Source organism: Acanthaster planci, linkage group LG04, assembly GCF_054643075.1.
Source record: "Acanthaster planci isolate LZ-2023a linkage group LG04, COTS_SCS, whole genome shotgun sequence".
In the NCBI taxonomy this organism is placed as follows: Eukaryota; Metazoa; Echinodermata; class Asteroidea; order Valvatida; family Acanthasteridae; genus Acanthaster; species Acanthaster planci.
In genome coordinates, this window is record NC_141780.1 from 3665005 (window position 1) to 3690526 (window position 25522).

Below are 25522 nucleotides of genomic sequence, written 5' to 3' on the forward strand. Positions count from 1 at the left end.
CTCGACCCCGAGACCCCAGAAGAATCCTTTCTGGAAGCCGGCGGTAACTGCGATTCCTTGCGAATTTCAGGAGTCCGTCCACCTGAAAGCTTGGTCAACACCGCATCACTTTTGGATTGTTTTCCCTCACCAAGCTTTTTTTTCTCTCATTACCCTGGGCAAAGGAATGAAAAATAATTGCAGTCTGCTTTGCAAACGACAATTTGGAAAACAGGCTTAATTCTCAGTCTCGGGTTCCGGCGCAGTGTAGCTCTGACTTGTGTAATGGAAGGAAAACGATCGCCCGAATCTCTACTCTGGCATCATGCCACATCGCCACGCCGCAGCACCCGAGCAATGTCAAAAGGAGTTCCACAATAGCGTCCACGTACGCTTCAAGTCACCGTTAGCTATTATCGCTAGCCCTCGGGCACAGTAAATTCAGACAATTACAACATGGGCGCGTACGACTCAGTCGCCATGGATACCGCGCTCAGGATAGCCCTCCTCATCCCATCACCGTGTTTTGACTTAACGAGCATTCTAGAAAAAGCACGGTGTCTGTCAATACGTTGTGCGAAAACAGTTTGAATCACGGTCTGGGTGATAGACATCTGACGTAGCACGGGGTTTACGGGGGGACAGTTTTCCCGTTTACACCATGACCACGTGACTGCTTTGAGGGTTGAATTTTTCTGGAGAGAAATTTCTTCAAATATCATCCGTTAACACCTGAGAATTACCGTACCCCTTAGGGTGCACTAAACTAATTCAGGCCCCATTGAAGACAATGTAAAATCTACGAATTTGCAACCCCGTTGCAGGCAACCGAAGTCCCTCAGGCCTCCAAAAAAAACAAACAAACAAACAAACAAACAAGCAAACAAAAACCAATGTGTTTTGGGGTCATTCAGGTTTCAATTTATTTTCAATTTTTAGAAGGTTAACCAATGAAAATTTTACTATCCCACCATAACCAACTCATCCTCCAAAAAGTGAACGTTCCTAAGTCTGTCAGCATGCCACTTTTTAATGACATCCCTCCACTAATTCAGGCTCTTGGGACAATTTTCAGTAGCATTTTTCCATGCTTTACCTTGGGATGGGAGCCCTTGAATCTCGGGAGTTCATTCTGGGTCATTCTTACACAATCCCACAATTTCTTGGGACACACAATCTCCTCTTTTTCGAATAAACTCTACGGGTACTTTTTGAGCGCCTCCGCCTGGCGAAGAGTTTCCCTTGATTTGGGCAGTGCACAATTTACTTGCCTGCAATAAGCGAACAGCGACCTCGTGCGGTCATCGTGATATTTAGCAGAATTTAATATCACGCTGGACGCGTGAGGTCGCTGCTGGGCTTGATTTTTCCCACAGACATTACTTCCTTCGACACGTGCGCACGTGCACCAACGAACTGTGGCTGAGAACAACTCCTTTACCGTCAGTGACAGTGTCACTACTCCATCATATCCTGCCCTTGTTCTCCAAGTACGAAGTAGGCTAGTACTTGGTATGGGGCTATGAAAAAAGGACGCCCAATTTTCGTAAGTAGGCCCTAGACTATAGGAGGCCTTGTCCTAAAATGTCGAGTTTAGGCTCTCAGACACTGTCATGACTGTGTCAGTGAACACATTTTCAGTAGAACCTCATCATGCTCATGGAGGGTATTTTCCCCGACACTAGGCCTAGGCCTACCCCAAGATTGCAAGAACCGTGGACTTAGAACTCCATCTATGTCCATGCACTCTGGTCCTCTGTACTCATAGGCCTAGGAAAGTAGGATGAGTGCGTATATCACTATATGTAACAAACCCAATAGCCCTTGCCCCCTTGGGGTAACCCAAACATATGCAAGCTCTGCCATATCCGCTGGCCCTGCATAACTTAAGACACTAGTTGCATGATCAACCATGTCAACTAATAATTTTAATAAGCTACATATTTGTGCTATGCTACATTTGTAGGTGCACAAGCAAGAATGGCAACATGACATGATTAAAACTTAATTGTACCAAACAAAGGTGGGATTGTATACTTTGGGAACCCCCTCCCCCGGTTTTTTGTCATTTTAATCTTGTGCAAGTGGTCATTCCCCCCCCCAAAAAAAACAAAGGCAACACCAACGTTCTCTTTATTGCACTTACCCTATTTTTTCGAAATTTCATAGTGTAAATTGTGAGAAAATGTCACTTTGTCAGTGATAAACCAGCCATTGCGAATTAATAATATCCAGAAGTAGACTTTGCTGAGTATCAGTTCCCCTCGTAATTTCCCTCAAAACACTACCGTTTTTGACAACATTAACCGTACAGTTATTGAACATGATGTCATACATCATGTAGTCATCTCCCATGGTGAATTCAAAAGTTAAAATGTAGCTCTCCCTTCTATTATAGGAAAAGCGTCCCCAAATTTACATTCCCCGAGCAAAGATTATCGAATGCATTAGGAATGGGGCAGATCCATCATGTCTACAGATTTTCCCAACACTAACTAATTACATTCATGAACTGAACTGAGGAAAATGTGCCTACAAAGTTAATTCCCAAAACAGTTTTGCCAGATTTGGTTTCAGGTACAGTACCATGGATGCCACATCAGGAATTAGCACTCCAGAATCACCTGCTAGTCCAGAGGGAGGGAGGTTAGTAGATGACAGTGCCATGCCAAGGTAAGCTCTCCTGCATCATGCTGAAATGCTGCACTTACAGTAGTGTTGAAATTGAAATGGTTTATTTCATCAAACCTGTCATCGCAGCAAAATGCTGAATAAAGACAATTTTACAGTAAAAAAATATTGTTAAAATACAACCTAAAAAATACATATAATGGTAAATCTATTAAGTAAAATTAATCATAAAATCATCCCAACAAACAAACAAGCAAGCAACTACACAAACACCCCGGCCAACTCCCTCAATAAAATGCATAGACCCTACTAAAATACTAACAAAAAAGGAAAAAAGAAGAAGAAAAAAACAAGAATGCAATTATAAAAATGCCCAACTATATGATTTTGTCAAGTAGATTGAGAACATAAGCCAGCATCTGACTGCAAAATAAAAGAGACAAGTCAGGGACAAAAACACATTAAAAGACTAGTCATAATTAACCCCTTCGCTACGGAGGACTGCTACTATGGCACCACTGTGTGAGGATTATTGCATACTACACATACGGTCTATTCACCATGCAGCTGCTGGTTCAATGGGGTCTGCTACTGGACAAAGCCCTCCATTCAGGGCATACCACAGCCCAGCAGTCGTGGTCGAAATAATAAAGTATTAAGTATTAACGGTTAACTATAGAATTGGACTGTTAATGATCCTATTTGTTCTGTATTTGAATTCAGTACGGTGTGATGCACCTGATCTAGTGTCGTGGTCATGTGATATATAACAGGAGGCAATAAGTGATTGAGTTTGAAGAGGTCTGGCCAAGATGCCTGGTAAAGGAAGAGCACAAATGATTATGCCAACTCTGGAGACTATCAAGTCCCAAGTACTCCCTTGCAAATGAGTACTGCTTGTATCTGGGACCAATAATAATTTTGTAAGCTCAGCGCTGTATGCGTTCAGCAACTTGGCTCTGCCCCCACGTCAGGGCACCAGACCGCACCATGATTGCATACACAAGAGTAGTCTCACTAAAGTTGTATAAACGGCAGTGAGATTTTTAATTGAAAGACTGTAATGCTTAAGTGTCCTCAAAATATACACATGACTATGTACACATTTAACGATACTTTTAATATGATTGCCCCATTGGAAATCTAGTTGGTTAATTACACCTAACAGTTCGACAGCCTGACAGTGCTGAATGTGTATTAACTTGTTTTTTTTTTACTTTTTCAACCCTTTTTCAAGTAGAAATAGTGCTACATGCACCTGTACATGTACGCACTGTCTTATCAAACATGAGATTTGGTTTCGCCTCCCACACTCACCCATGACAAGCTTAGCTTTGTCGAAATGGTCGTGAAAAGTTGAAAGGAAAATTTGCACACAGACATGCACTGGACAGTGTTAGCAGTAAATCTGCATTGATCAAACCTACAGACCCTAGACATTTGGTCCGCTGACATTTTATTTTTCATTTATGTTAACTGCAAATTGATTTCTTGCATTCTGTTCAAAGGTAGAACTATTTTAGTAGCAACTTATTTTTAAAGCTCTTGTAAATATTACATTGTGCTTCAGGTTTGAGTGTCCGCCAGATTTCAGACGAGTCAGGATATCGACGGAGGATGAACCTCTCTATCTGGAGGACCTACAAGAAGCCAAGGAGCTGTGGTTCATCAAGACGCCTCAAAATGTAATAACTTTCAGTCTAACTCCTGAAAATCAAAAGCCAACTTTGTAAGGAATTGCCAAAGACCCCTGTAAAAAGCAAATATGTGACCCGCTCTGTAAAAATGAGTCACAAGTCATCTGAGCCACTTTCGAGTTTTTCTCTGTATTAGATTGAGGCATTTGAGCTCTTTCTTATGATTTGTCACTCAGTTTGGTGCAATGAAAATGGACGTTGCGTCAATGTTAAAATGTTGAGGATTCCTGTTGCTTAAACACCGTGCGAGATTCTTTCAAAGGCCTTTAACTGAAAAGTGGCTCTGGCGACAGGTGATGTATTTTCACAGAGCGGGTCACATTTGGCTGAGCAATATGTCTACCTTCCTAGATCCTCCAAAGAAACTCTTTAAAATCGTTTTGGTGGAACGGCCAGGATTAGTGACGTACATGCACTACTCGAGACAGTTTAGCGTTTTCTGTTGGCCAGTTTACTGTCATGCCTTCTTGAGTCAGTGAACCTCCTGATGTGCGACTATCCTTCGAACTCATTCCCGTAATGGTCACCCTGGTTATTACATGTGAAATGCGTCGACACTGGCCCTGTGCCCACCTCATTCTTGACTAGGCCAGGGTGCCCACCATATGAAAGAAAACACTCGGCCATTGTCAGGAGTCACTGTTACCTATTGCAGATGTGTATAGTTGCATGTAGTACCCTTCCCTCCTTCAAAATATGTACCAATTATTGACTGCTATGATTTGGGATACGATGTTTTAACACCCGAGGGACGCATAGTACCTGCGGTAAAAATGAAGGTACTATGCATTTTCATTACCCAATCACACGATTGTGTTTGGAAAATGAAAATGCAGTATTCAAGAAATTGGTCTAACAATCTTTAACAATATCGATCATGATAATGGTAAGTCACCTGATGTTATTTTTAGTCCTGTTATTTGGGCCTAACAAATACTTCTGAGACCATTTCAGCTCCCCGGGGAGTATGCAATAAGAAAGTTGCCAACTCTTCGAAAGCATTTGTATCAGTTATTCTTCATAGTTTTTGTTTTTCTGGTTGACATTTTCTTCAGTTTGATGTTAAGAGCTTGAACTCCAAGACTGTGCCATTGAATGGGAGGCAGGTTCTGGACGAAGTAGAGGAGACGTACACATCGTACGAGCTGCTTGTGTCCCAGAATGCACCCTTGGACAAAGTGAGTTTAGCTTCGTCGTCATCCAGCCTCAGTCAGGCTTGCCGATCACTCAGAGGTTTTGGAGTAGGAGAGCCGGGTTTAAAGGTTTTTTATTCTGAAATGCAAAACTCCACACCCTAGTGTTTTGCTGTTTTTAGTGGTAATACTGTGGACTGCAGACCTAACCTACTTCATACTTGTATATTAGGTGGGGAGTCGGGCTAGCATAAAGGTATTTTACAACTGAGCAGCCCGAGGCTCAAATTTCACCCGAGCCAGCTTGTAGATTGGCCTTTCAGTGGTTTATCTGTGTCAACAATTGCTCAGGCTTTTCTTTCTCATCTCTAAAACTTAACCTCACTTCATTGTCATCTTTAGTGTTACGTGTAGCCATCCTGTAAATTGACACTTGCATAAAGGCGAGATAAAACAGACGGTCGTGTGAGACAAGTCTGGCGGTATCTCTGCTCTCAGCAAGGCTGTGGGATTTCTGAGTGGATTCGGAAATTTTTCGAGGGCAAATGCTCCTTGGGAATGAGGTTGAGGGTTGCTCTTCGGTATCGTGGACAGGAGGTTGCAAGAGTTGCAGCATGCTGCCGGCCGTGGAAATAGTTTTCTGTGTGAATAGTTCCGGATGCGGCAACTTAAGTTTTATGTACTCACTTCTGTTTTTCAGCATAGCTTACCACGTCTTCTACTTCCATCCAAAAGCCAGGCAGATCTTGTGCCAGGTTAGTGCTCAGGATAATACCAGCCAATTTTTTTTTTCTTTCAATGAAAAATGTTGAAAAATAATTTATCAAATTGTAGATATTTTTCAGCTCCATTGTAACTGTAAATTGTAACAAGGCATGATGCATTTTATCCCCTGAGTGCTTGGGCCTTAAAATAATTCTACTATTTACGGCCCACCCTGTGAATTCAATAAACCTTTCCCTATTATCATGGCATCATGGGATTGGATGATAAGCAAGCCCATGTATTTTATGCATGAACCGGTTGGGAAGTGAACCAGCAGTTAATCATTTTCTCCAGAACGTTTCTTACGTAACTGCTCATCAAGTCACTGATGCATGCATAGCTTTCAAGTTTTTTTTTTGGTAAAGTACATGTAAAACGGAAAAAAATCACCCTTGGATGTCATCTTAAAATGGGGCCATTCACTACAGGCCACAGAATGAACGTCATTGGTCAGTGCGAGATGATTGAGCTGAAAGACCTGGCTCTAATTTGCCTGTGCCAGCTCACCGCCATTCACGATCTCAGTCCAAAATAGATACTGATGTCCATGAAAGGGTTTCCCCAAATAATCTTTTTCTGGTGAGCTTCAAAATTTGATTTTTGTGACAAACTTTCTTCACAACACTGTGCCCAAAAAGTCCCATCCCATGATGCATCACTGATGTCAAAAATGTGTAATTATCATCTTTTAAGGCTGTCACGAGTAGAAAAGAATATAAGATACGGGTACATGAAAGAACAAATCTTTTAGACCCACTCCATGGCCTACACAGAAGGACTAGAAAATTGTAGGTGAACTGGCTGATAGTGATAACATCCTTTTTTACAACCCTGTGAAGACCAGTTCTCAACAGTCGTTACTAATCTTAATCACCTTGTAATGTAATGCGAGCTTCAAGGTAAAAAAAAATTTGCTTAGGGTCGGTGCTTAGAAAAAACAACAGTGAACCGATCAGTAACAGTGTACGACATACGACATTTTCGCTGGTAAAACCCGTTTTGGCTCAGCAGGGCGTCTGCACTTGGCACATATTTGTGGTTGATTAGCCAGTTTCATTCTGTCACAAAGATTGAATCCTCGGTGTGTGAGAGTGATACGCCCATGGATACAGTTGCCGTGCATGTACATCAGTCATATTGGCTGTTTTCACCCCTACAGGCCCAGCCTTTGGTGGCCAGTTGTCCGTTATAGAGACTGTGGATGTTCCACCAGTTGTACTCCCTCCCTCACCACCTCCAAGAACAAATGAGCTGCCGCCTGGTCTCAAACAGAGGTTTCATCCATTTGGTTGGGGTGAGTACATTGTGTCAGTCAATATTTCTGTGCAAAATTGGGTGGTTTTTCAATGTTTACCTCAAGACTTTTATAAAAGTGAACTCACTGATACTGGTCATGTTTCATTGCCGGGTGTTTTTAACCCCTGGCTGAAGATGAGTCACGTGAGAGTCCTAGAGTCTAATAGGCTTGTGTCTGGAAATTGTATAATTATACTTAACCCTAACAGTCCCAAATCCTCCGATTTCAACATGATTTTACATACACCCTAGGGGGTCAGGGTTAATACCTTCCCAAATTATCCAAAATATGCTTTGCATTTTATAAGTAAACTGTCTTATGGATTGCGGCTGTGTGGCGGACGTGTGGCTGAGTTTCAAGGATGCATTGTGCGAACGCCTTGGGACAAATCTTGTGTTCTTAATACTCCGCCATGAGTAAATTCATGCCCAGTTGATACTGAAAGGCTTCCCTCCCCCTCCGGGATATTATTCACGCTCTGCTTCAACACACCGCCAGGAATTCCTGGAGGTTTTAGGAGGATCGATGAGACTGCATCCAATTTTAACAGGGAGGCAGTGGGAGGACTGTGAAGGACGGAGGTTGCATGCTCACAAAAATGCCTCTGGAAGGAGTCGGGGATAGCAGTTTGTAATTGGGCTCACTTTTACTCAGGTTTCCCTGCAAGAATACACGGACGTCAAAGTTGATTTCCTCGTGTAGATGTAATAGTTTTCTTTTGATGCCCCAGAATCCCAACTTCCTTCGGTGTTTTGCTGGGAAGCATTTTGAATTCTCCCCCCAAAATCTACTGCAGTATAGAAATTCCGTGGAATGTCTTTGTACAAGGACACCAAGGCCCATGTCGGGGGGGAGGGAGGTAAGGTGCCTGGCGTGACTGAGGGCATTCTTGGGTGAACACAAACATATGAGTAGGCTTTTTTCAGTGTGAAGCCTGCGTTTGATGTTGTTGAATTACAAGTTGAGAGCACAAAAGGGAAAAAAATAGGGGCAGAGGAAAAGATACTTCACATGAATGATAAAAAGAGCAGCGCCAAGCAGGTGTGCCTCCCTCAGATCTTGCCACATGTACTGATTTTCATTTTGGAAGTTTCAAAGTGTTAATTAAATTATCAGATTGGGTCTTTGTCCCTCCTTGACTAAGTAGTCCGTGCCGGCATTACTTTGACGGGTTCTAAACAAGGAAGCAGTGGACAAACCTGCCACACGATAATGACATAACTGCCGGGTACTTTAATTTCCATTACCTTGCACAGTGCGAAAGTGAAGAATCTCCTTCACAAGGCCAGGCCAGCTTCGCTTTTGAGAAACCTGACCAGTGTTTTGTGAGTTTTGCCCTTGATTGTTGTGTTCGGTTTGCTGTTCGTGGCAAGCTTAGGAAATAAAAGTTGACTACAAGGGAGTTTCCAAAAACAAAGAGTTGGAAGCCAAAAGTGAAACGGTGTGTTGTAGTGTAATTTTTCCATTTCTTGAGACAAGTATTTAAGAATGAAAGTGACAGCAAGTATCTATGCCAGTTTTTTTCCAGCATGACATCATTTAAAGTATTTACCTCAGACTTTCCAACCTTCAAGATCATTATGTTTACAATACACGAGACAGTTAACTCAGCACCGTGGTCCTCTGTCACAACTTGCAAAACTTGATGGAGGCATTGGTTACTCAATGTTACATAACACAAGAGAGCTCCAGTCCTTAACTTAGGTCCTCATTTCTGTCTCCAAAACTTGACCTCGTAGAATTTGGCTGCCGTATACTGCCACTGCTTGTTGTTTGCTACACATGCCTGAGCAGATTACAACGGCCTTTCACATGTTATGTCACACAAGAGGAGAACCCAAGTGCAGCTGTCTTGATTTGCATGTACGTGAAAAAGGACTGCAGTTTCTTTCCTGCTGTGTTGGAATGAAAGAATTAACCCTCCCTATGCAGCATTCTGGACAAGTGAATTTGATTTTGTGAAGAGATTGCTCAGCCCAAATGCGAGGGCTGTGACAGAGCAGAACACGGCAGTGTAGCTTCTCTTCAACTGTACCCAAGTGGAGTGGAGCCATGTAAATCCTCAGCTGGTTTTACGTAACCACCTGGTTCAGTTTCTGAATCATACGAGAGATATTAACTACTACTTCTGCTGTACTGCTGCTTTTAAACCTGTGGATGTTCTCTCTGCAAGCATATTCTTTGAGTCCGTCGTCACCAGCAGCAATCCTTCTGTGTTTGCTTCTTCATCTGTAGCGGTTTGTTCTGCCTTGGACAATCACAGCAGCCATCACAACACAAACTCCAGAGCAACAAGACAGAGCACAGTCATGTTGTCTTACCTCGCAAATGTCACCGTCTACGCCCCGGCGACTGCCTCCATTGACCAGCTGGACATGTTGGTGTGCACTTTCTTCATCTGCGTCTTCCAGAACCACACCCAGGACTGCTCCGTGGCCTATTCCCTGCCCCAGTTGTATCATCCCCTGATCTGGGATGCCAGGGGGCCAGCCCCAGGGACTCTAGTGAACGAGTCCCTCACAACCCAGAGCAGCACAGTGTACAGGCTTTTCAACCACTCACTACAAATCCGTGCCCTTGAGAATCCAGCTGAGGCTGACAACTTTGTGTATTCTGGTGCACAGTCCATTTTGTATGGTTTTGTTTTGCCCATCGTCAAACTATTTGGGCTCCTTTCCAATTTGTCTTTCTTCTTCACCTTGCTGAGAGTTCCTTCAATGCGAAATGTAACCAATTTCTATCTTTCCAATGTGGCAGTTGCAGATTTGTTGGTGTTGATTTTTGCCACCACTTCAAACCAATGCCAAGTCTTGACAACACATATTTCAGTGGACATGTCATCTCTTGGCAACTCACCCCAAGTAGTTTATAGTCTCTTTGTGTACTTACTCAATGTGGGTACCATTTCCTCTTTTGTGTTTGTTACTGTGCTTAGCTACGAACGATGCTTTGCCATTTATCACCCTTTTGAACACCATGCTGTCAATCTGAAAAAACGAGCAATAAAAGTAGCCGTTTGCTTTTGGCTGCTGTCCTTGTCTGTGAATGCAGCCTTTTTCTGGTTTCAGTTTGAGGCCTGGAATGTACCACCAATCAAGTGTCTTATCTGGCCAAGTGAAGAAAAGTATAAACATTTATCGAGTAATGTGAAGGTGTTTGTGAATAGCGACGAAATGATTTTGACATGGTTGCAAGTGACTAATTATGTGGTCTTCTGTATATACGGCCTGTGTTTGGTTCTTACAGTAATTTTCAATGTTCGCCTTATCAAGCAACTGCATGCACCATTTCAAGGTAACATGCAGATCCGAGGCCCCTCACAAAATCAGCGAAGGGCGACGGTGACACTTGGCATCAACACAACCGTGGTGTTTTTGTGTTTTCTGCCGCAAATTGTTATTGCCCTGGTTTTGATATTATGTGGTAGTTCAGATGGATTGCATTTGTCCTTTTTTGTGGAACAAGATTTGTTGTTGATTGTCAGCTGGCTAAGAATCATCAATGCCTCCATTAATTCCGTCATATTCAACGCCGGTAGTGGAAGTTACAGAAAGGCCTTCAAGCAAGCCTTCTGTTGCAGCAAGAGGCAGCAAGGACACAGGGTCAATATTGCTCTGCAAACGTTACCCAGAGCAGATGTTGATAACAGAATCTGATAACATGATTGAGAGCTTGGATCAGAGCAGGTTTTCCACCAGATTTATTGTCCTCCCCCCCCCAAAAAAACCACTTTTGTAAGTCCAAAAGGGTTGTATACAGAGGCTTTGCTTGGTAGCCATGATGCAGGGTAGTTGTCGTGCTCCCTCTTTCCTTTGTGCATACAATACCCTGTTGAACAAAAGCACTGGCCTGCAAGACAGCAGCCACGCAAAGCCTTTCTAGAACCACTTTCCAGTAATTTCTGTGCAGTAAACATCTTTCTCGCTTAATTCACTGTGTCCTTGCTGTGAAGCAGTTTAATCCAGATTAAAGTTTAAACCTGTGGCTTTATCAGATACTAATTGGCAATGCAAACAATTGTGGTAGTTGAATGGGTAAAACATCTTCTCCAGCAAGTAGTAGGTTGTGGGGTTCAAGTCTCACCCAAGCAAGCTTGGTAGCACAGGGCTACCGTATTAGTGCTTAAAATTTCTGTTTCTACGGCCTGCACTTGCATCCTCACTGTCATTCTCAGTGCTCTTCTTATGAAGCAATTGCACACATCACATCCAGATAATAGTCAGATGCAAAGTCCATCCAAAACTCAGTAAAGAGCAACAGTGAAACATTGTGGTAGGCATCACTGCAGCTGGGATATTTTTGCCTTTCTGCCACAGACTAGAATTATCCTAGTTTTTTAATATTTATCATCTCGTTTTAGATGAATTGCATTTGTCCATTGTTTTGGAAAAGGAGTTGCTTCTGATTGTTAACTGCCTCAGAATTATCAATGCCTCCATTAATTCCGTCGTATTCAACGCCGGTAGTGGAAGTTACAGAAGGACCTTCAAGCAAGCCTTCTGTTGCAGCAAGAGGCAGCAACTACACAGGGTCAATATTGCTCTGCAAACGTTACCCACAGCAGATTATTTGAATTATTCTGTATATAGAACATGCATACATGTCACATCTCCCTGGTCTGCCATCCTCATGCTGCACATGTAACACAGCCAATTGAATATGCAGATTGCTTTGCTGGATACGTGGGGTGGCATACCGAATAAGGGTAATGCCGGAACATTTCAAAGAGTTTGTCTGATTCCTATGTTGCCTGACATTTAGAGTAGTTTCTCCGGCATTTCTTTGCTTGTTTTTTTATGAGGAGTAGAGCAGTTGCCTTCAGATTTTAAAAGACTCCCTATGAGTCATCGTACGGATGCAGAGATTTTGTACACCGAGTGTTAACTCCCGGTGACAGTTACATGGAGTTGTGATAGCTTAGAGTTTGAGACTTACTGTAACATCAAAGCATTGGGTTTATGAGAAGTTGATGGAGAAAAGTCTGGTATGTACTGTACATTCATCTGTGCTTTGTTAAGGGAAAGTCAGATTCACCGCCCGTCTCTAAACTGTTAGTTGATGATTGTGTATAAAGTTCCATTCATTGAAAGTGTCAGTTTGCCTTGATGTGTTTGTTACAAATCTGAAAGTACCTACATGTAAGTTCATGGGTTCTCCTTTTTCTGTGTTCTTGAATTTCTGTACAGGTTAACATAAAAATTCATTACAATTCTGTAGAGTGCCGATGTCTGCATTATCCGTTCAATTGTTATTGTGTACTAGAATGAACATGTACATGTAGATTTGACTCTTGACAGTTTCATTTGGTGACAGCAGAAATTCATAGTTTTCTTTGTATTTTTGTTGTTTTTGTTGATTTGGTAATGCTCTAATTTATTAAGGCTTCTTTTAGTGGAGCTTCAGGTGACAATCCACTGCACACCAAGGGTGAGATTTCCTGTTTCCTTGAGATGTAAACTGTGACCATGAACACCATTTTTAAGGAAATGCAATTTTACAGACAGGCCACTATAATTGGCATCCCTAGGATAGCTCATAACAGACACAAGACACGAGATTTGATTTATCTCATTTTATTGATTTATTTAATTATTTTGGCAATTGTAAACAAACAAAAACAAGATAATACATCAAAAACAAACTAATCTCAAGGCCAAGGATGGCCCCAAAATGTCTCTATAACAAGGCTCTTTTCCAATGGGGTCCTCACTTACGAAGATTTTTTTCACCGAAAATGTTTGCCAAAACAATCAAATACAATGTGGTCAGTAATGTAAGGAACAGCATATAGCAACTAGAGCCATACTGGGTGGGTACAGGACTTAACCTGGGCTTAACCAATCCCCAGAACCCCAGTAGCTCGCCAGCTACCTGTCTTGTCCACAGCAGTAATGAAGATGTCGTTATGAACTTGTGGCTAGGGCAAGAGGATCCTGTCCTGCATGTCAAAGCCTTGTAGACATCATGGATGGGAAAGGGGAAGGGACGGGATAGGATGTTTAGTGCCTAAAGTCTGATCCGGAACCTTTTCTCTGGGGCAGATTCCCTAGATAAACAGTGACAAACAGGCTCAGAGAGACCAACATAAATCTGTGAGGCAGTCACGACAGATTGCTAGAATTCAGAACTAAGCTAGTTTATTCAAAACCCAAATCATCCTCCAGTATTAAGTAAAACTTCACTAGATGAGGTGGATTCAGTTTGCATATGACTTCTCATTCATTCTAAGCATCATAATTGTTGCTCCCGTGCATAAACCTGATTGGACTGACAGCCAGTCTAACTTTCAATAACAGTGTGTTTGTGTAATGGTATGCCACGTATGTGATAAAAGTCACAAGAATCTGAAAGAAACAACACAGTAAATAGCATTAAGAGTGAAATTGACAGCTTCTGCACATTATAACGGAATTACTCTGCACATAGCACTCTTAGAAAGTTTATGCAGTGAATAATGTTTGGATTGCTCACTGAAAACTCACTCAAAATAACACAAGATCCACCTTCATGCTGTCATATGAAGAAATGATCACTGTTCACCAAAAAGAAGAAGAAAAGGTTGATTTTTGTCACATTACAGTGGAACTGGAGCATTGATATTAAGATAAATGAAAGTTGTACAGACTAAAAACGACAAAGTACATAGTTGTACATGATTGAATCATTAATTAACAATCCAAGATGTCAGGGGTTAGGTTTGCAGTCGATTGACTTACTTGTACTTGTGTAGATATATGGGTAATTCCAGAAATTAGGGGTCTGAAAGTGTGACATTTTTCTGTCCCTGTTACATCTGACCTTTGTTATTTGACATGGATATATCACCAGAATTGATTTCAAACTGTTACATTTATTTGTTTGGCAAGTAATTTGCATTAATTCATCACTCTTGGAAATTAGAAGATGTGTTCTTAACTTACAAAATTATGTCAGATGTGACAAGGACACACACACAAAAATGGACCCTTAATTTGTGGAATTACCCATATGTAGGAAGATTTATGTGAGCTCTTAATGAGAGAAAGTTCTTGGTGGTAAGTTCATCCATGGAACTTGTGCATATTGAAAATAAACTTTTCCTTTTAAAATTTTCCTGTAAATTGGAAAAGTAGTCTCTGAAGGTTTCCTGTTTTGTGAAGTGTTCTGGACACTAAAACATTAAGTTAGAATCCAATCTCTGACACTGAATCAGTATCAAACAATAGTAAGATCTTGGACTTAAAAACATGAGAGACCAGTTTTGTACTGTTTTGATGTGGAAATATCCAAACTGCAAATGAAATTAGCAGATTATAGATCTACGGGTACATTCCCTATTGGCAAAGTCTAGGCGGTACACGCATTACTTTGATACATGTAGTTCCTAAACAAGGAAGCAGTTGACAGAGCTGTCACGAGATGGTCTCACGGCTATCAGCTATGTAATTTCAACAGCTTCGCTCCATACGAAAGTAGAGAATCTCTTTCACAAGACCTGCTTACTTTCGAGAGACCTGAGCTCTGTTTTAGAGATGTATTGGATTTGTTTTGAAGTGTGCTACAAACTTGACTGAGTTACATTTTTAGGAACTTAGCTCAAGGGAATTTCCAAAGGGAAGTCACTAAAATGGTGGAAACAAAGAGGAACACAATTGCTCATTGCTTGATTTTTTTTTTTCTTCAAAAACAACGGCATCACAGTGAAAGTGACACTAAGCACCTCCATGTAAATATACTGCATGTATATAAAGTCACTTTTCAAGAAGCATGGCTTAATTATAAATTAGCAGACAACCAAACCTTCAAGATCATTTTGTGTATGAGACAACTACGTGGAACACATTATGGTGGGTCTCTGTTACAAACTTTTATAGAGGTCTTGAGGCATGCGCATGGTCCAGTTCTCATCCAAAGCTGGGGGCCGCCATTTTTGTCTCAAAAAACTTACCTCACATATTTAGGTAACCTCAGTCTATAGACTGCCACTGAAGAGATATCAACCATCTGTCTCATCTGTAGTTACTTGTTAACTTTAGGATTGGCCATTTCAACCTACAAACATGAATCACAGTTTCTGTATTGGAAGAGGAGAATAAGGAGCTGATATAGGAATATTGGCAGAGTTGCTCCTGCCCTGCTCTTTTTTTTGCACAAGAGACTTGACAGTCGCAAATACCATCACGTATTCTGCAGTGCACATGTACAGTAGATGTGACAGCAGCAAAGCTGGTTTCAGTCATGTGTTCTCACCTTGCAAATGTCACCGTCTATGCTCCAGCTGCCGCGTCTGTTGACCAGCTGGACACGCTTGTGTGCACCTTCTCCACCTGCGTCCTCCATAACCACACCCAGGACTGCTCCGTGGCCCATGTCCTATCGCAGTCGTACCATCCCCTGATGATCTGGGATGCCAGGGGCCCGGCTCCCAGGGAGGCAGAGAACACTTCCCTCGCTGGCCAAAGCAGCGTGGCGTACAAAGTTTTTAACCACTCGCTTCAAATTTGCGACTTGAAGAGCCCAGCCGAAGCTGATGACTTTGTGTACTCCGGTGCACAGACGGCATTGTTTGGTTTTGTTCTGCCCATCATCAAACTTTTGGGGATCCTATCCAACCTGTCTTTCTTCTTCACCTTGCTCAGGGTTCCGTCAATGCGAAACGTAACCAATTTCTATCTGTCTAATGTGGCCATTGCAGATTTGTTGGTTTTGGTCTCTGCTGCCACTTTACGTCAGTGTGAAGTCCTGACTACACACAATTCATTAGATAAATCTTATTTTGTCAACTCGCCCCGAGTTGTCTATAGTACACTTGTCTACTTACTAGGCGTGGGTACCATTTCATCTTTTGTCTTTGTTAGTTTGCTAAGTTATGACAGATATTTTGCCATTTGTCATCCACTGCAACACCATATTGTCAACTTGAAACAACGAGCAGTGAGAGCAGCGGTGTTCACTTGGCTGCTGTCATTGTCGATGAATGTGATCGTTTTCCGATTTCAGTATGAGGCCTTGAATGTACCACCAATCAAGTGTCTTATCTGGCCAAATGAAGAAAAGTATAAACATTTATCGAGTAATGTGAAGGTGTTTGTGAATAACGATGAAATGATTTTGACATGGTTGCAAGTGACTAATTATGTGCTCCTCTCTATATACAGCCTGTGTTTGGTTCTTACAGTAATTTTCAATGTTCGCCTTATAAAGCAACTGCACGCTCCAATTCGAGGTAACGTGCAGATCCAAGGCCCCTCACAAAATCAGCGAAGGGCAACGGTGATACTTGGCATCAACACAACCGTGGTGTTTTTGTGTTTTCTACCACAAATTGTTATTACCCTCATTTTGATATTATCTGGTAGTTCCAAAGAATTGCAAGTCTCACTAGCAGGAAGAGAGGATCTGCTTCTGATCGCTAACTGCCTCAGAATCATCAACTCTTCCACTAACTCCATCATATTCAACGCCGGTAGCGGAAATTATAGAAAGGCCTTCAAGCAAGCCTTCTGTTGCAGCAAGAGGCAGCAAGGACACAGGGTCAATATTGCTCTGCAAACTTTACCCAGAGCAGATGTTGATAACAGAATAAGTTAAAATTGTTTGTGTAACATTTCGTACGATAGTTCTTCCCACAACCTCGTGGGCGCGCCCCTTGGAGAAATATGTGCTACCACTGCAGGCTGAGCACAGCGGCCAAGTTCAACACACAGAATCCACAGACTTCTAGGACTTTGTGTGACCGTTAATGTGCAAAATGAGGGATTAGCACATGTAGACAGGAAGCCAGATCATGTTCATTGTTACATCAGTGGACAAAATCCAACACTGAAATAAAAAGAAAAAGTTTGTTTCACTGATGGTTTCACCCCTACCCTCTCCTCCATCTTTGAAATGGATTTTTAGATTGATGTCGTCCAACGACTCACTGGTCTAACTCAAGGCGCATCACAGGTCTAACTCAAGGAGCATCACAGGTCTAACTCAAGGACCATCACAGGTCTAACTCAAGGACCATCACAGGTCTAACTCAAGGACCATCACAGGTCCAACTCAAGGACCATCACAGGTCTAACTCGAGGACCATCACAGGTCCAACTCAAGGACCATCACAGGTCTAACTCAAGGACCATCACAGGTCTAACTCAAGGACCATCACAGGTCTAACTCAAGGACCATCACAGGTCTAACTCGAGGACCATCACAGGTCTAACTCGAGGACCATCACAGCTCCAACTCAAGGACCATCACAGCTCCAACTCAAGGACCTCAATGCAGTACGTGTATTTGTTCTTGCCGGTATCTCTGACGTAACTGGTCCAGGATATTTGGTCAAAAATTTCTGTAGTTTAAAAATTGTTGTTGAAAATCTTCTCTTTTTTATATGCATATGATAGCAATTCATATATGAATTCTGTCTTTTGACATGCCATGAGCGTGTCATGTGTGTGTCCACTTTTTCAAAGCTATTTCCGCAGTGCTCTTGATGTTCTATCCTATTTTAAGAGCGACTCAAAGGAAAACATGTTTTCTCAGATTTTATCTGTTTAAATAAATATGGAAGCATCCAAATCGAACGCAGTGTCATTTGTCTTCAGAGCTCAACTATAACAAGCTAAAACGGGCTTTTTTCCGTTTATGCCACGATGCAAATTCTGAATGTAGATTGCGATTGCATGTTTTTTCTTCTCAATATGCACTGATACATGGAGTGGGCTCTGAATATTTGTGTGGGCACATTTTGTAGAAACTTTATAATTAATTTCATATTGACATTTGTAGTGGTTACGGATTCATAGTTGACTAGTAAACATATCTCTAAAACTCTGCAGAAACCATGTATGGGATACTGTGAAACTATGGACAGTTTTAATGTTTGTACATGCACGTTTTACCTTTACATACATACATGTATACTTGTTGCTCAGTAAAACAAACCTGGTTTTACCATCGTGCTTAAGATTCTCAATATTTGTTATGTTCAGTCTTTATTAAGAGCCCTGTTTCTCAGTGTATCAGATAGCTTTCACTTGTTGTAAGCTCTCTTTTTATAGCCTCCTTTGTCTTTTTTCCTCTCGGTTCATATTTTGTATAGATTTTTCTTGTAGAAATACTCTGTACCCGATAGTGTCCAGTGTTAGTGATTCATGCATATACATGTATATGAAAATGAAACAAACTTGGAATGCGAGGATATTGTTATAATTAATTTGTGTGTAATATTGTCCCCACCCACCTGTGCATGAACAATTGAGAAACTGCAGAAACTACTTCACACCATGTAATACTTAAATATCTCATATTATCCAGAACCTTGGCTTAAGCGAAAAGTATTTGCCCACTCGTATGTGTTGTTTGTTCTACTGTTGTTGGGTAATGAATTTGCTTTCAAAACAGTTCAAACATGTCCTTATGCAAAAGTACATGTACAGAGTGAAGGAAACCAGTGAAGTTTTTGGGTGGACAATAGAGGGCATAGGTCGGGGCCGGGGTAATATGTTTTTAGAGAGAAACAAAGGTGTTTTTTTTACTTTTGGGATTTAGAACTTGTAAATTTCACTTAAAAAAAGGACATTTATGGGTAAGAGAAGGGATGTGAATGAAAATTGAATTTGACATTAGTTTGTAGGTCTGGCAGGGGCATTGTTCCTTTTTCTTTTTCATGTTTTGGTGGGGAGTATGTAAAGAGTTTGTTCTGATTGGGCCCTCTGGTGGCCTGGACATCGCAAACGACCACTGTCCGTCATGTTTGTTCTGATTGGGCGGCATGAAAGTGCCCACAAAGGAAACCCTTTGATCGCTAGGGAATCTAAAATGCCCCCAAACCACAGTCGTGGATTAGTGAGCATTATCACCGCGCCTAGTACAACAGCGCTTGTATTGAATGGGTTCGTTGATTGACGAGTTGTTTTCAAAATGCTCATGCTAAATAGAGATATAACAATACATCTGCATTCGACCAGACTAAAAAAAGTGCTCATCTTAACCGAAATCTTGTCTCATCCAAGCTTGTATTAACCACTTGCCTCTGGGGTTCCCAGCACTGGGTACCTTGGGTTTGTACACATAGCCGGGGTAACCAAAATCTGACAAAGGAGCTGGGCCTTGTAACAAAAGACCACGTACTTGGAAGAAAAGACTGAGCTGCTGGGAATTGCCAGCATTTTCAGTTGGCAGTAGCAGAGGTAATCTGTCATTGTTTTGAAACAGTATACCAGTATTTGCAGCATTCAATGCCCTGCGGATTATCAGCGGGGACAAAAGCGCTCCAGCACTCCAATGATGAGCAGTATAATACCGCTGCATGCTAATCTGGCTGCATTTGTAAAGACGCCACAGCTATTCAGCAATGTCCGCACTGGGCCAATTTTGGGAACAAAGGAAATTATGCAACACCTCACAATTCTGGGCTCTCTTTACCGGGCGGCAGGCCTGGCTTCAATACCCGGGTGTCAATGTAAGTTGCCTGTCAGATTAGAGTAGTGACCAGACAGTCATTTATTTGGGTGTAAACATCCAGTAAATGAAGTTATGAATTTTTGAAAAATTTTGAAAACAGAAAATCTTGAAAATTACCCAGGAACTCGTCCTGCATATGCAAATTCCAACCAGAAGGAAGTGGACAAAGATATTTATCCTCATAGGGATGTAGGCACTTTGGTTAGGACTGGTGACATGTTCTCATCTTAACTGGAATCTCGTCTTATCCAAGCTCGTATTTACCAAGAGTCGACTGCATGTAATGTGTGTACATGTATGTTCATGCATAAATTTACTCTTTCCTGACATGCAGAGGAGCCGAAGATACCAATGATCAGAAGGGAAGAGTCGGCCAACTTGACAGACACTAACACCACCCAGAGGGGACAGAAGAAGAAGTCACACAAGGACAAGGGACACAAAGACCCAGGGAGCAGAACGGCGACCAGACCTGGTGCTGCAGTGGGAGGGGACGAGAGGCTGGCTGGGGGCGGGGATGATGGAAGCGCAGGGGATGAGGCTCAGGATGACTTGGTGACCACAAAGGCCCACCGCAAGAGCAAGAAGAGGAAACAGCAAGATCCTGAGCAGGTACGTACAAGTTCCCATCAGGTGAAGGATATTTGAAGACAAGTTGCTTAGCTGCGCTTTGAATGAGGACAAGCATTAATTAGCGATATTACTGTGGTAATTTATTAGTCACTGTATTAACCCCACCTCCCATTTGCAAATGTATTTCCTTTTCTTCAAAAAAAAATTGAAAAGCACGTTTAAACCTGCCCTCCTTCCTGAGGGTGTGCAGCTCAATTTTTAAATTACCCTGTTACTGCTGAAACACCAAACTTCCCACTGTTGATCAAAAGATCAAAGTGTCTTATTTAGTTCCCGACATTATAGGCCTACAGGCATGAACAAGTGGTGTTGATATCAGAGTTGCCGCCCGAGCAACGACGAAAAATATCGGAAAACCACCTTTAGTTGGCACATGCTTGATCATGCGACACACTCTCCGATCTGTGAATAATTGGTCTAAAATCCCCCCTCTTACTGCTGTTTTTGACTCTAAAACATCTGTTCATTCCCACCTGCAGGATAATGCCGCTGCAAACCAAAGTCCAGCAAATCCTGAAGAAACCCCACCAAAGAAAAAGAAGAAAAAGAAACTCAAGAAGTGAGGGCTCCCTGTAGAAAGAGCAAGCGATCAATTACAAATGGGGGGATTTGATGAGAAGGCTCTCATTCAGTTTTGTTGCCTCTTTTGTTACAAAATCAAAGTCAGTCTATGCTTTTAAGAGGAAGGATCGCCACAATCCAAATGCACATTAACACAAGGATGTGCTGTCGAAAATCAACACGCCATGGCTCTACAATTTAAAATGGATTCTTGCCAAGGGTAGGAAAGAGAGGAAGGTATAACGATACGGGCGATTCACAGTTTTCAACTCTTTGGCCAATCACAACATGTGAAATCTGTCAACCCTTGTTAACTGCGCATTGGGTCAACTGATTTCACGCATCGTGATTGGCCAGTGCGCTGCGAATTCTTGGAGGCGCACTGTTGTGAACTGCCTGTATTGGACTTATTGATTTTCAAACAGTGCTGGGAATTTTGGTCGGGGTTTTTCCTTTTGCGATCTTCAGCTATTAAAACAACCACTCCATGAAACATCTAGTGATTTTACTCAGTTCTGTTTTATTAAAACACGTAATCATTTTTCTTGCAGACTGTCATATACATATTGTACTCTCAGAGCACTTGAAATGTGACCACTTTCGTCAAACTCGGGCACAACCCGAAAATGGGCGTTACGGGACATTTTTTTCAAACATACATATTTGAGTTGGCTACACTGTAATTTGGTGTAGGTTTGAACCCTGTGGCATTTTGCAATCTGGAGATATATTGATTTTTGCGTAATCATATCATACACATTAACAGAAATGCTTTCAGAGATAAAGCCCTTTAAACACAGGAGGTAGAAAAAGAAATCAGCCACGAAGAAAGTCCCTTAAAACCCATTGCAACAGTTAGGTTTCTTGTATGAATTGTGAAAGTATTGATCTAATAGAAGTCAATAAACCAAGAAGTAAAAAATCACCCTGTCTGCATTAAAAAGCCCTGCGCTTGAAATAACACGGCGCCCCTTAATACCCTTTTTTGCAGAGCCGGTCACATTTAATGAAAAATGACTGCAATGAACCACTTCTACTGCAAGTGGACATTTTTTCCCAAATACAGTCCCTTATCGAACGTTATCCCTTCCAATTCCAACAGCAACATTTAGTCTTAAACTCTGTAGACAATAATACATGCACACAGATCAACTCACAGTACGCAGAATGACAAGTGCAATGAACGGAACTGTTCATATAAGCCTAGACTTGCAGAGAATGGTTTTCACCTGTAGACTATAAATGTACTGAACATCCATCTTTGACCAGTGTCCGATTTTGACAGAAGACGTCTCACATCAAGGTGTTATTTCAGATGGAAAACAATACATGAATTTACAGAGGCTAGGTCAACAGCCCCAAAGAGCACGGGTTTATACTGTGCATATAGGAAAATGTATATATAGTGTATAGGAAAGAATGACCTCTCCAGCGAGAAACTAGTTTTTGCTTTGCTCTTTATGGAACAGTCACATTGAATTGATTTGAATCACCAAAGGTACTTTGAACATGTTTCAAACTGTAGTGCGATTCCTTTTCTCATTCACAAACACCCTGCACAATAGAATACATATGTAGCTGAGCCTGAGCCTTGCCCAATAGTTTGAGAGGGAGGTCGCGCTGGTTTAAAAGGTTGGAAACCTTAACAGCTACAAGTTTCTGCGTAAAAATTGGTTCTCTTTGTTTCTTATGCTTCTTTTGCGACACAATGCACAACCGAAATAAATTTAAATCAAATACTCCCTCATTTTTATAAGCACCATTTTAACATTTAGTACTCTTGTTCCTCTGACCATAGAGGAAGGACACAGAAGGAGTTGCAACTCTGGCACTTCAAAGTGTTCAATGACGGTCGCTGCCAGGTCAGAGAAATAATAGAAAACATTCCAAATATGCCTGATTACTGCCTGCATCTTAGCCCAGGAAGCAGGGCCAGTAATATCCTAGCAATACTTGTAGTTTTTTTGCTTGCAATTAAATGAAACTTATTCCTGTGACCAGGAAATCGAGATTAATCCCTGATATTGGACCTACTTTTGTCATAAACTTTTTGAATTTTGATGCACTGCACCATTATTAAGTTGGTAATTTTATTCTCCTCTCTCCAATACATCAGTTTTTAAAGTCTTGGTACGAATTTGGCCGAGACTGGCCAACAAAATGTCGACTACTACTGGAAAGCTAAGTTCATAAGGAACAAAATGTGCTATTTCATCACAGGGAGTGGTCATGAAATCTCATAAAATACGCTTTTGTACAAATGACATATAAAAATGATTCAAACAAAACATCATCTTGTAAACAACTGGGCTATTTATTCCAGAAATTACTCCAGAAGAAAGTGCTCAATAAGGGCAAAGACTGCACATATAGATTTAGGGCACACAGCGTAATGGAAGCCACTGCGCAAGCATTAAGCTTGATGTTGTCATGAGATCATACCAAGCACCGACAAATGCATAAACATTCAATTTCCTATACCTTAGTGCACAAAGTTTACCAGACTACCAGCGACAAATTGTGGCGGCGATCATAGGGTACAAAGGGGTTTTGTGGTTGTGAAACAGATGGTGCATAGCTAGCGCTCACCGCGCTCTGGGTATGGACATAACGGGCATGCCAGAAAGCGGTAATTGGCCAGATTTTACAGCCAAGACAGTTCCACCCCTGTGTCCTTCCTCTATGCTCTGACCAAGTTATCGGACTTTAGTATTCATTCAGTGCCAGTCTCATATCGCATATCCATGAGCAGGCCAATATTCAAATTGTGGATTGATACACTGATCAGATTTCAGCACCAAGCTCTACCGACATACTGCATCATTACTGTGTCCACTATTTCAGAACTTAATAAAAACAAATAAAGCAATTTACCTATAGTACTGTTTTTCTTTTGTTTTTGAAAGCCTCGCAGTCCATGATAACCTTTCATAGGAGACTCCACTCAGCAATATTTTAAAAAATCAAACGTTGTGACATGTATAAAAGACAAAAATATATACACATATGTAACACCTCAATTTATGTACATGAATTGAATTTACATTTTTTTTTCACTATAAAATGTTGGACCAAAGGTTCAAATATGCCATGGTTCTTCATGGTCAGGGGAGGTGGGGAAGGCAGGAACTGTTTGGTTCCTGTGGCCATTTGTCTGAACCTTGCACTGTAAGACTGAGTGCTTGATACAACATTGATATTTCCATTAGTGTACATGTAGACAAGTTCTCCTTGGCAGATTTTGTGTTAGGAGAAAATGATTCTTACAGGCCATTTGCAAGAGGGAGTCTGCTTTTAACTACTTGGCTGCAGATTTGACTATTTCAGAGCAGCATTCTGGGTTAACTACGCGGTGCGTATTCATAAGACTGGGGGGGGATCACTCAGGAAAATTTGAAAAACGAGAGAGAGACGAGGAAACAAAAGAACAGAAATCAATTATCACAAATATGCCTCGGAACTGACCCAACCACCGACATTTTGTCAGTTTACTACTGTTAGTTCACCCCCTCCCCTCCCCCAAAGCTATTCCCTCATCCTGGTAGTTCACCCCCTCCCCTCCCCCAAAGCTATTCCCACATCCTGGTAGTTCACCCCCTCCCCTCCCCTAAAGCTATTCCCACATCCTGGTAGTTCACCCCCTCCCCTCCCCCAAAGCTATTCCCACATCCTGGTAGTTCACCCCCTCCCCTCCCCCAAAGCTATTCCCTCATCCTGGTAGTTCACCCCCTCCCCTCCCCCAAAGCTATTCCCTCATCCTGGTAGTTCACCCCCCTCCCCTCCCCTAAAGCTATTCCCACATCCTGGTAGTTCACCCCCTCCCCTCCCCCAAAGCTATTCCCTCATCCTGGTAGTTCACCCCCCTCCCCCAAAGCTATTCCCTCATCCTGGTAGTTTCACCCCCTCCCCAAAGCTATTCCCTCATCTGGTAGTTCACCCCCTCCCCTCCCCAAAGCTATTCCCTCATCCTGGCAGTTCACCCCCTCCCCTCCTCCCCAAAGCTATTCCCTCATCCTGGTAGTTCACCCCCTCCCCCTCCCCCAAAGCCATTCCCTGATCCTGGTAGTTACCCCCCTCCCCTCCCCCCAAAGCCATTCCCTGATCCTGGTAGTTCACCCCCTCCCCTCCCCCAAAGCTATTCCCTGATCCTGGTAGTTCACCCCCCTCCCCTCCCCCAAAGCTATTCCCTCATCCTGGTAGTTCACCCCCTCCCCCTCCCCCAAAGCTATTCCCTCATCCTGGTAGTTCACCCCCTCCCCTCCCCCAAAGCTATTCCCTCATCCTGGTAGTTCACCCCCTCCCCTCCCCCCAAAGCCTATTCCCTCATCCTGGTAGTTCACCCCCTCCCCTCCCCCAAAGCTATTCCTTCATCCTGGTAGTTCACCCCCTCCCCT

General features: G+C 42.2%; 3 protein-coding genes across 5 annotated transcripts; all 3 read left to right on the forward strand.

The window, feature by feature from the left end:
* Positions 1 to 1328: 1328 nt before the first annotated feature.
* On the forward strand, positions 1329 to 23997 carry LOC110974321 (uncharacterized). 3 transcript variants are annotated; one of them, XM_087135943.1, is made up of 8 exons: positions 1329 to 1525; positions 2557 to 2652; positions 4181 to 4295; positions 5363 to 5569; positions 6141 to 6195; positions 7365 to 7499; positions 20269 to 20546; positions 21047 to 23997. In XM_087135943.1, exons 2-8 carry the CDS (start codon positions 2567 to 2569, stop codon positions 21128 to 21130), a joined length of 960 nt encoding a protein of 319 aa, XP_086992069.1. In that variant the 5' UTR covers positions 1329 to 1525; positions 2557 to 2566; the 3' UTR covers positions 21131 to 23997. The 3 variants fall into 3 exon arrangements, with proteins under 3 accessions (XP_086992069.1, XP_086992068.1, XP_022081582.2); XM_087135942.1 differs by having other exon boundaries at positions 1330 to 1525; positions 2536 to 2652; XM_022225890.2 differs by having other exon boundaries at positions 1331 to 1525; positions 2536 to 2652; positions 5363 to 5485.
* LOC110974319 (gastrin-releasing peptide receptor-like) lies at positions 7535 to 11158 on the forward strand. The gene is made up of 2 exons (XM_087135941.1): positions 7535 to 8827; positions 9242 to 11158. The coding sequence occupies exon 2, from the start codon at positions 9812 to 9814 to the stop codon at positions 11156 to 11158; it is 1347 nt and encodes a 448-aa protein (XP_086992067.1). The 5' UTR covers positions 7535 to 8827; positions 9242 to 9811.
* On the forward strand, positions 15719 to 17353 carry LOC147799306 (nociceptin receptor-like). The gene has a single exon (XM_087135940.1). It carries the CDS (start codon positions 15720 to 15722, stop codon positions 17070 to 17072), a length of 1353 nt encoding a protein of 450 aa, XP_086992066.1. The 5' UTR covers position 15719; the 3' UTR covers positions 17073 to 17353.
* Positions 23998 to 25522: the final 1525 nt, after the last annotated feature.

Excerpts from the sequence above, each read along its gene's own strand:
- LOC147799306 (XM_087135940.1), top strand. The coding sequence starts at position 15,720 with ATGTGTTCTCACCTTGCAAATGTCACCGTCTATGCTCCAGCTGCCGCG.
- LOC110974319 (XM_087135941.1), top strand. The coding sequence starts at position 9,812 with ATGTTGTCTTACCTCGCAAATGTCACCGTCTACGCCCCGGCGACTGCC.
- LOC110974321 (XM_087135943.1), top strand. The coding sequence starts at position 2,567 with ATGGATGCCACATCAGGAATTAGCACTCCAGAATCACCTGCTAGTCCA. Across the intron at positions 2,653-4,180 it reads GATGACAGTGCCATGCCAAG|GTTTGAGTGTCCGCCAGATT; the intron begins GTAAGCTCTCCT and ends ATTGTGCTTCAG. Across the intron at positions 20,547-21,046 it reads AACAGCAAGATCCTGAGCAG|GATAATGCCGCTGCAAACCA; the intron begins GTACGTACAAGT and ends TCCCACCTGCAG.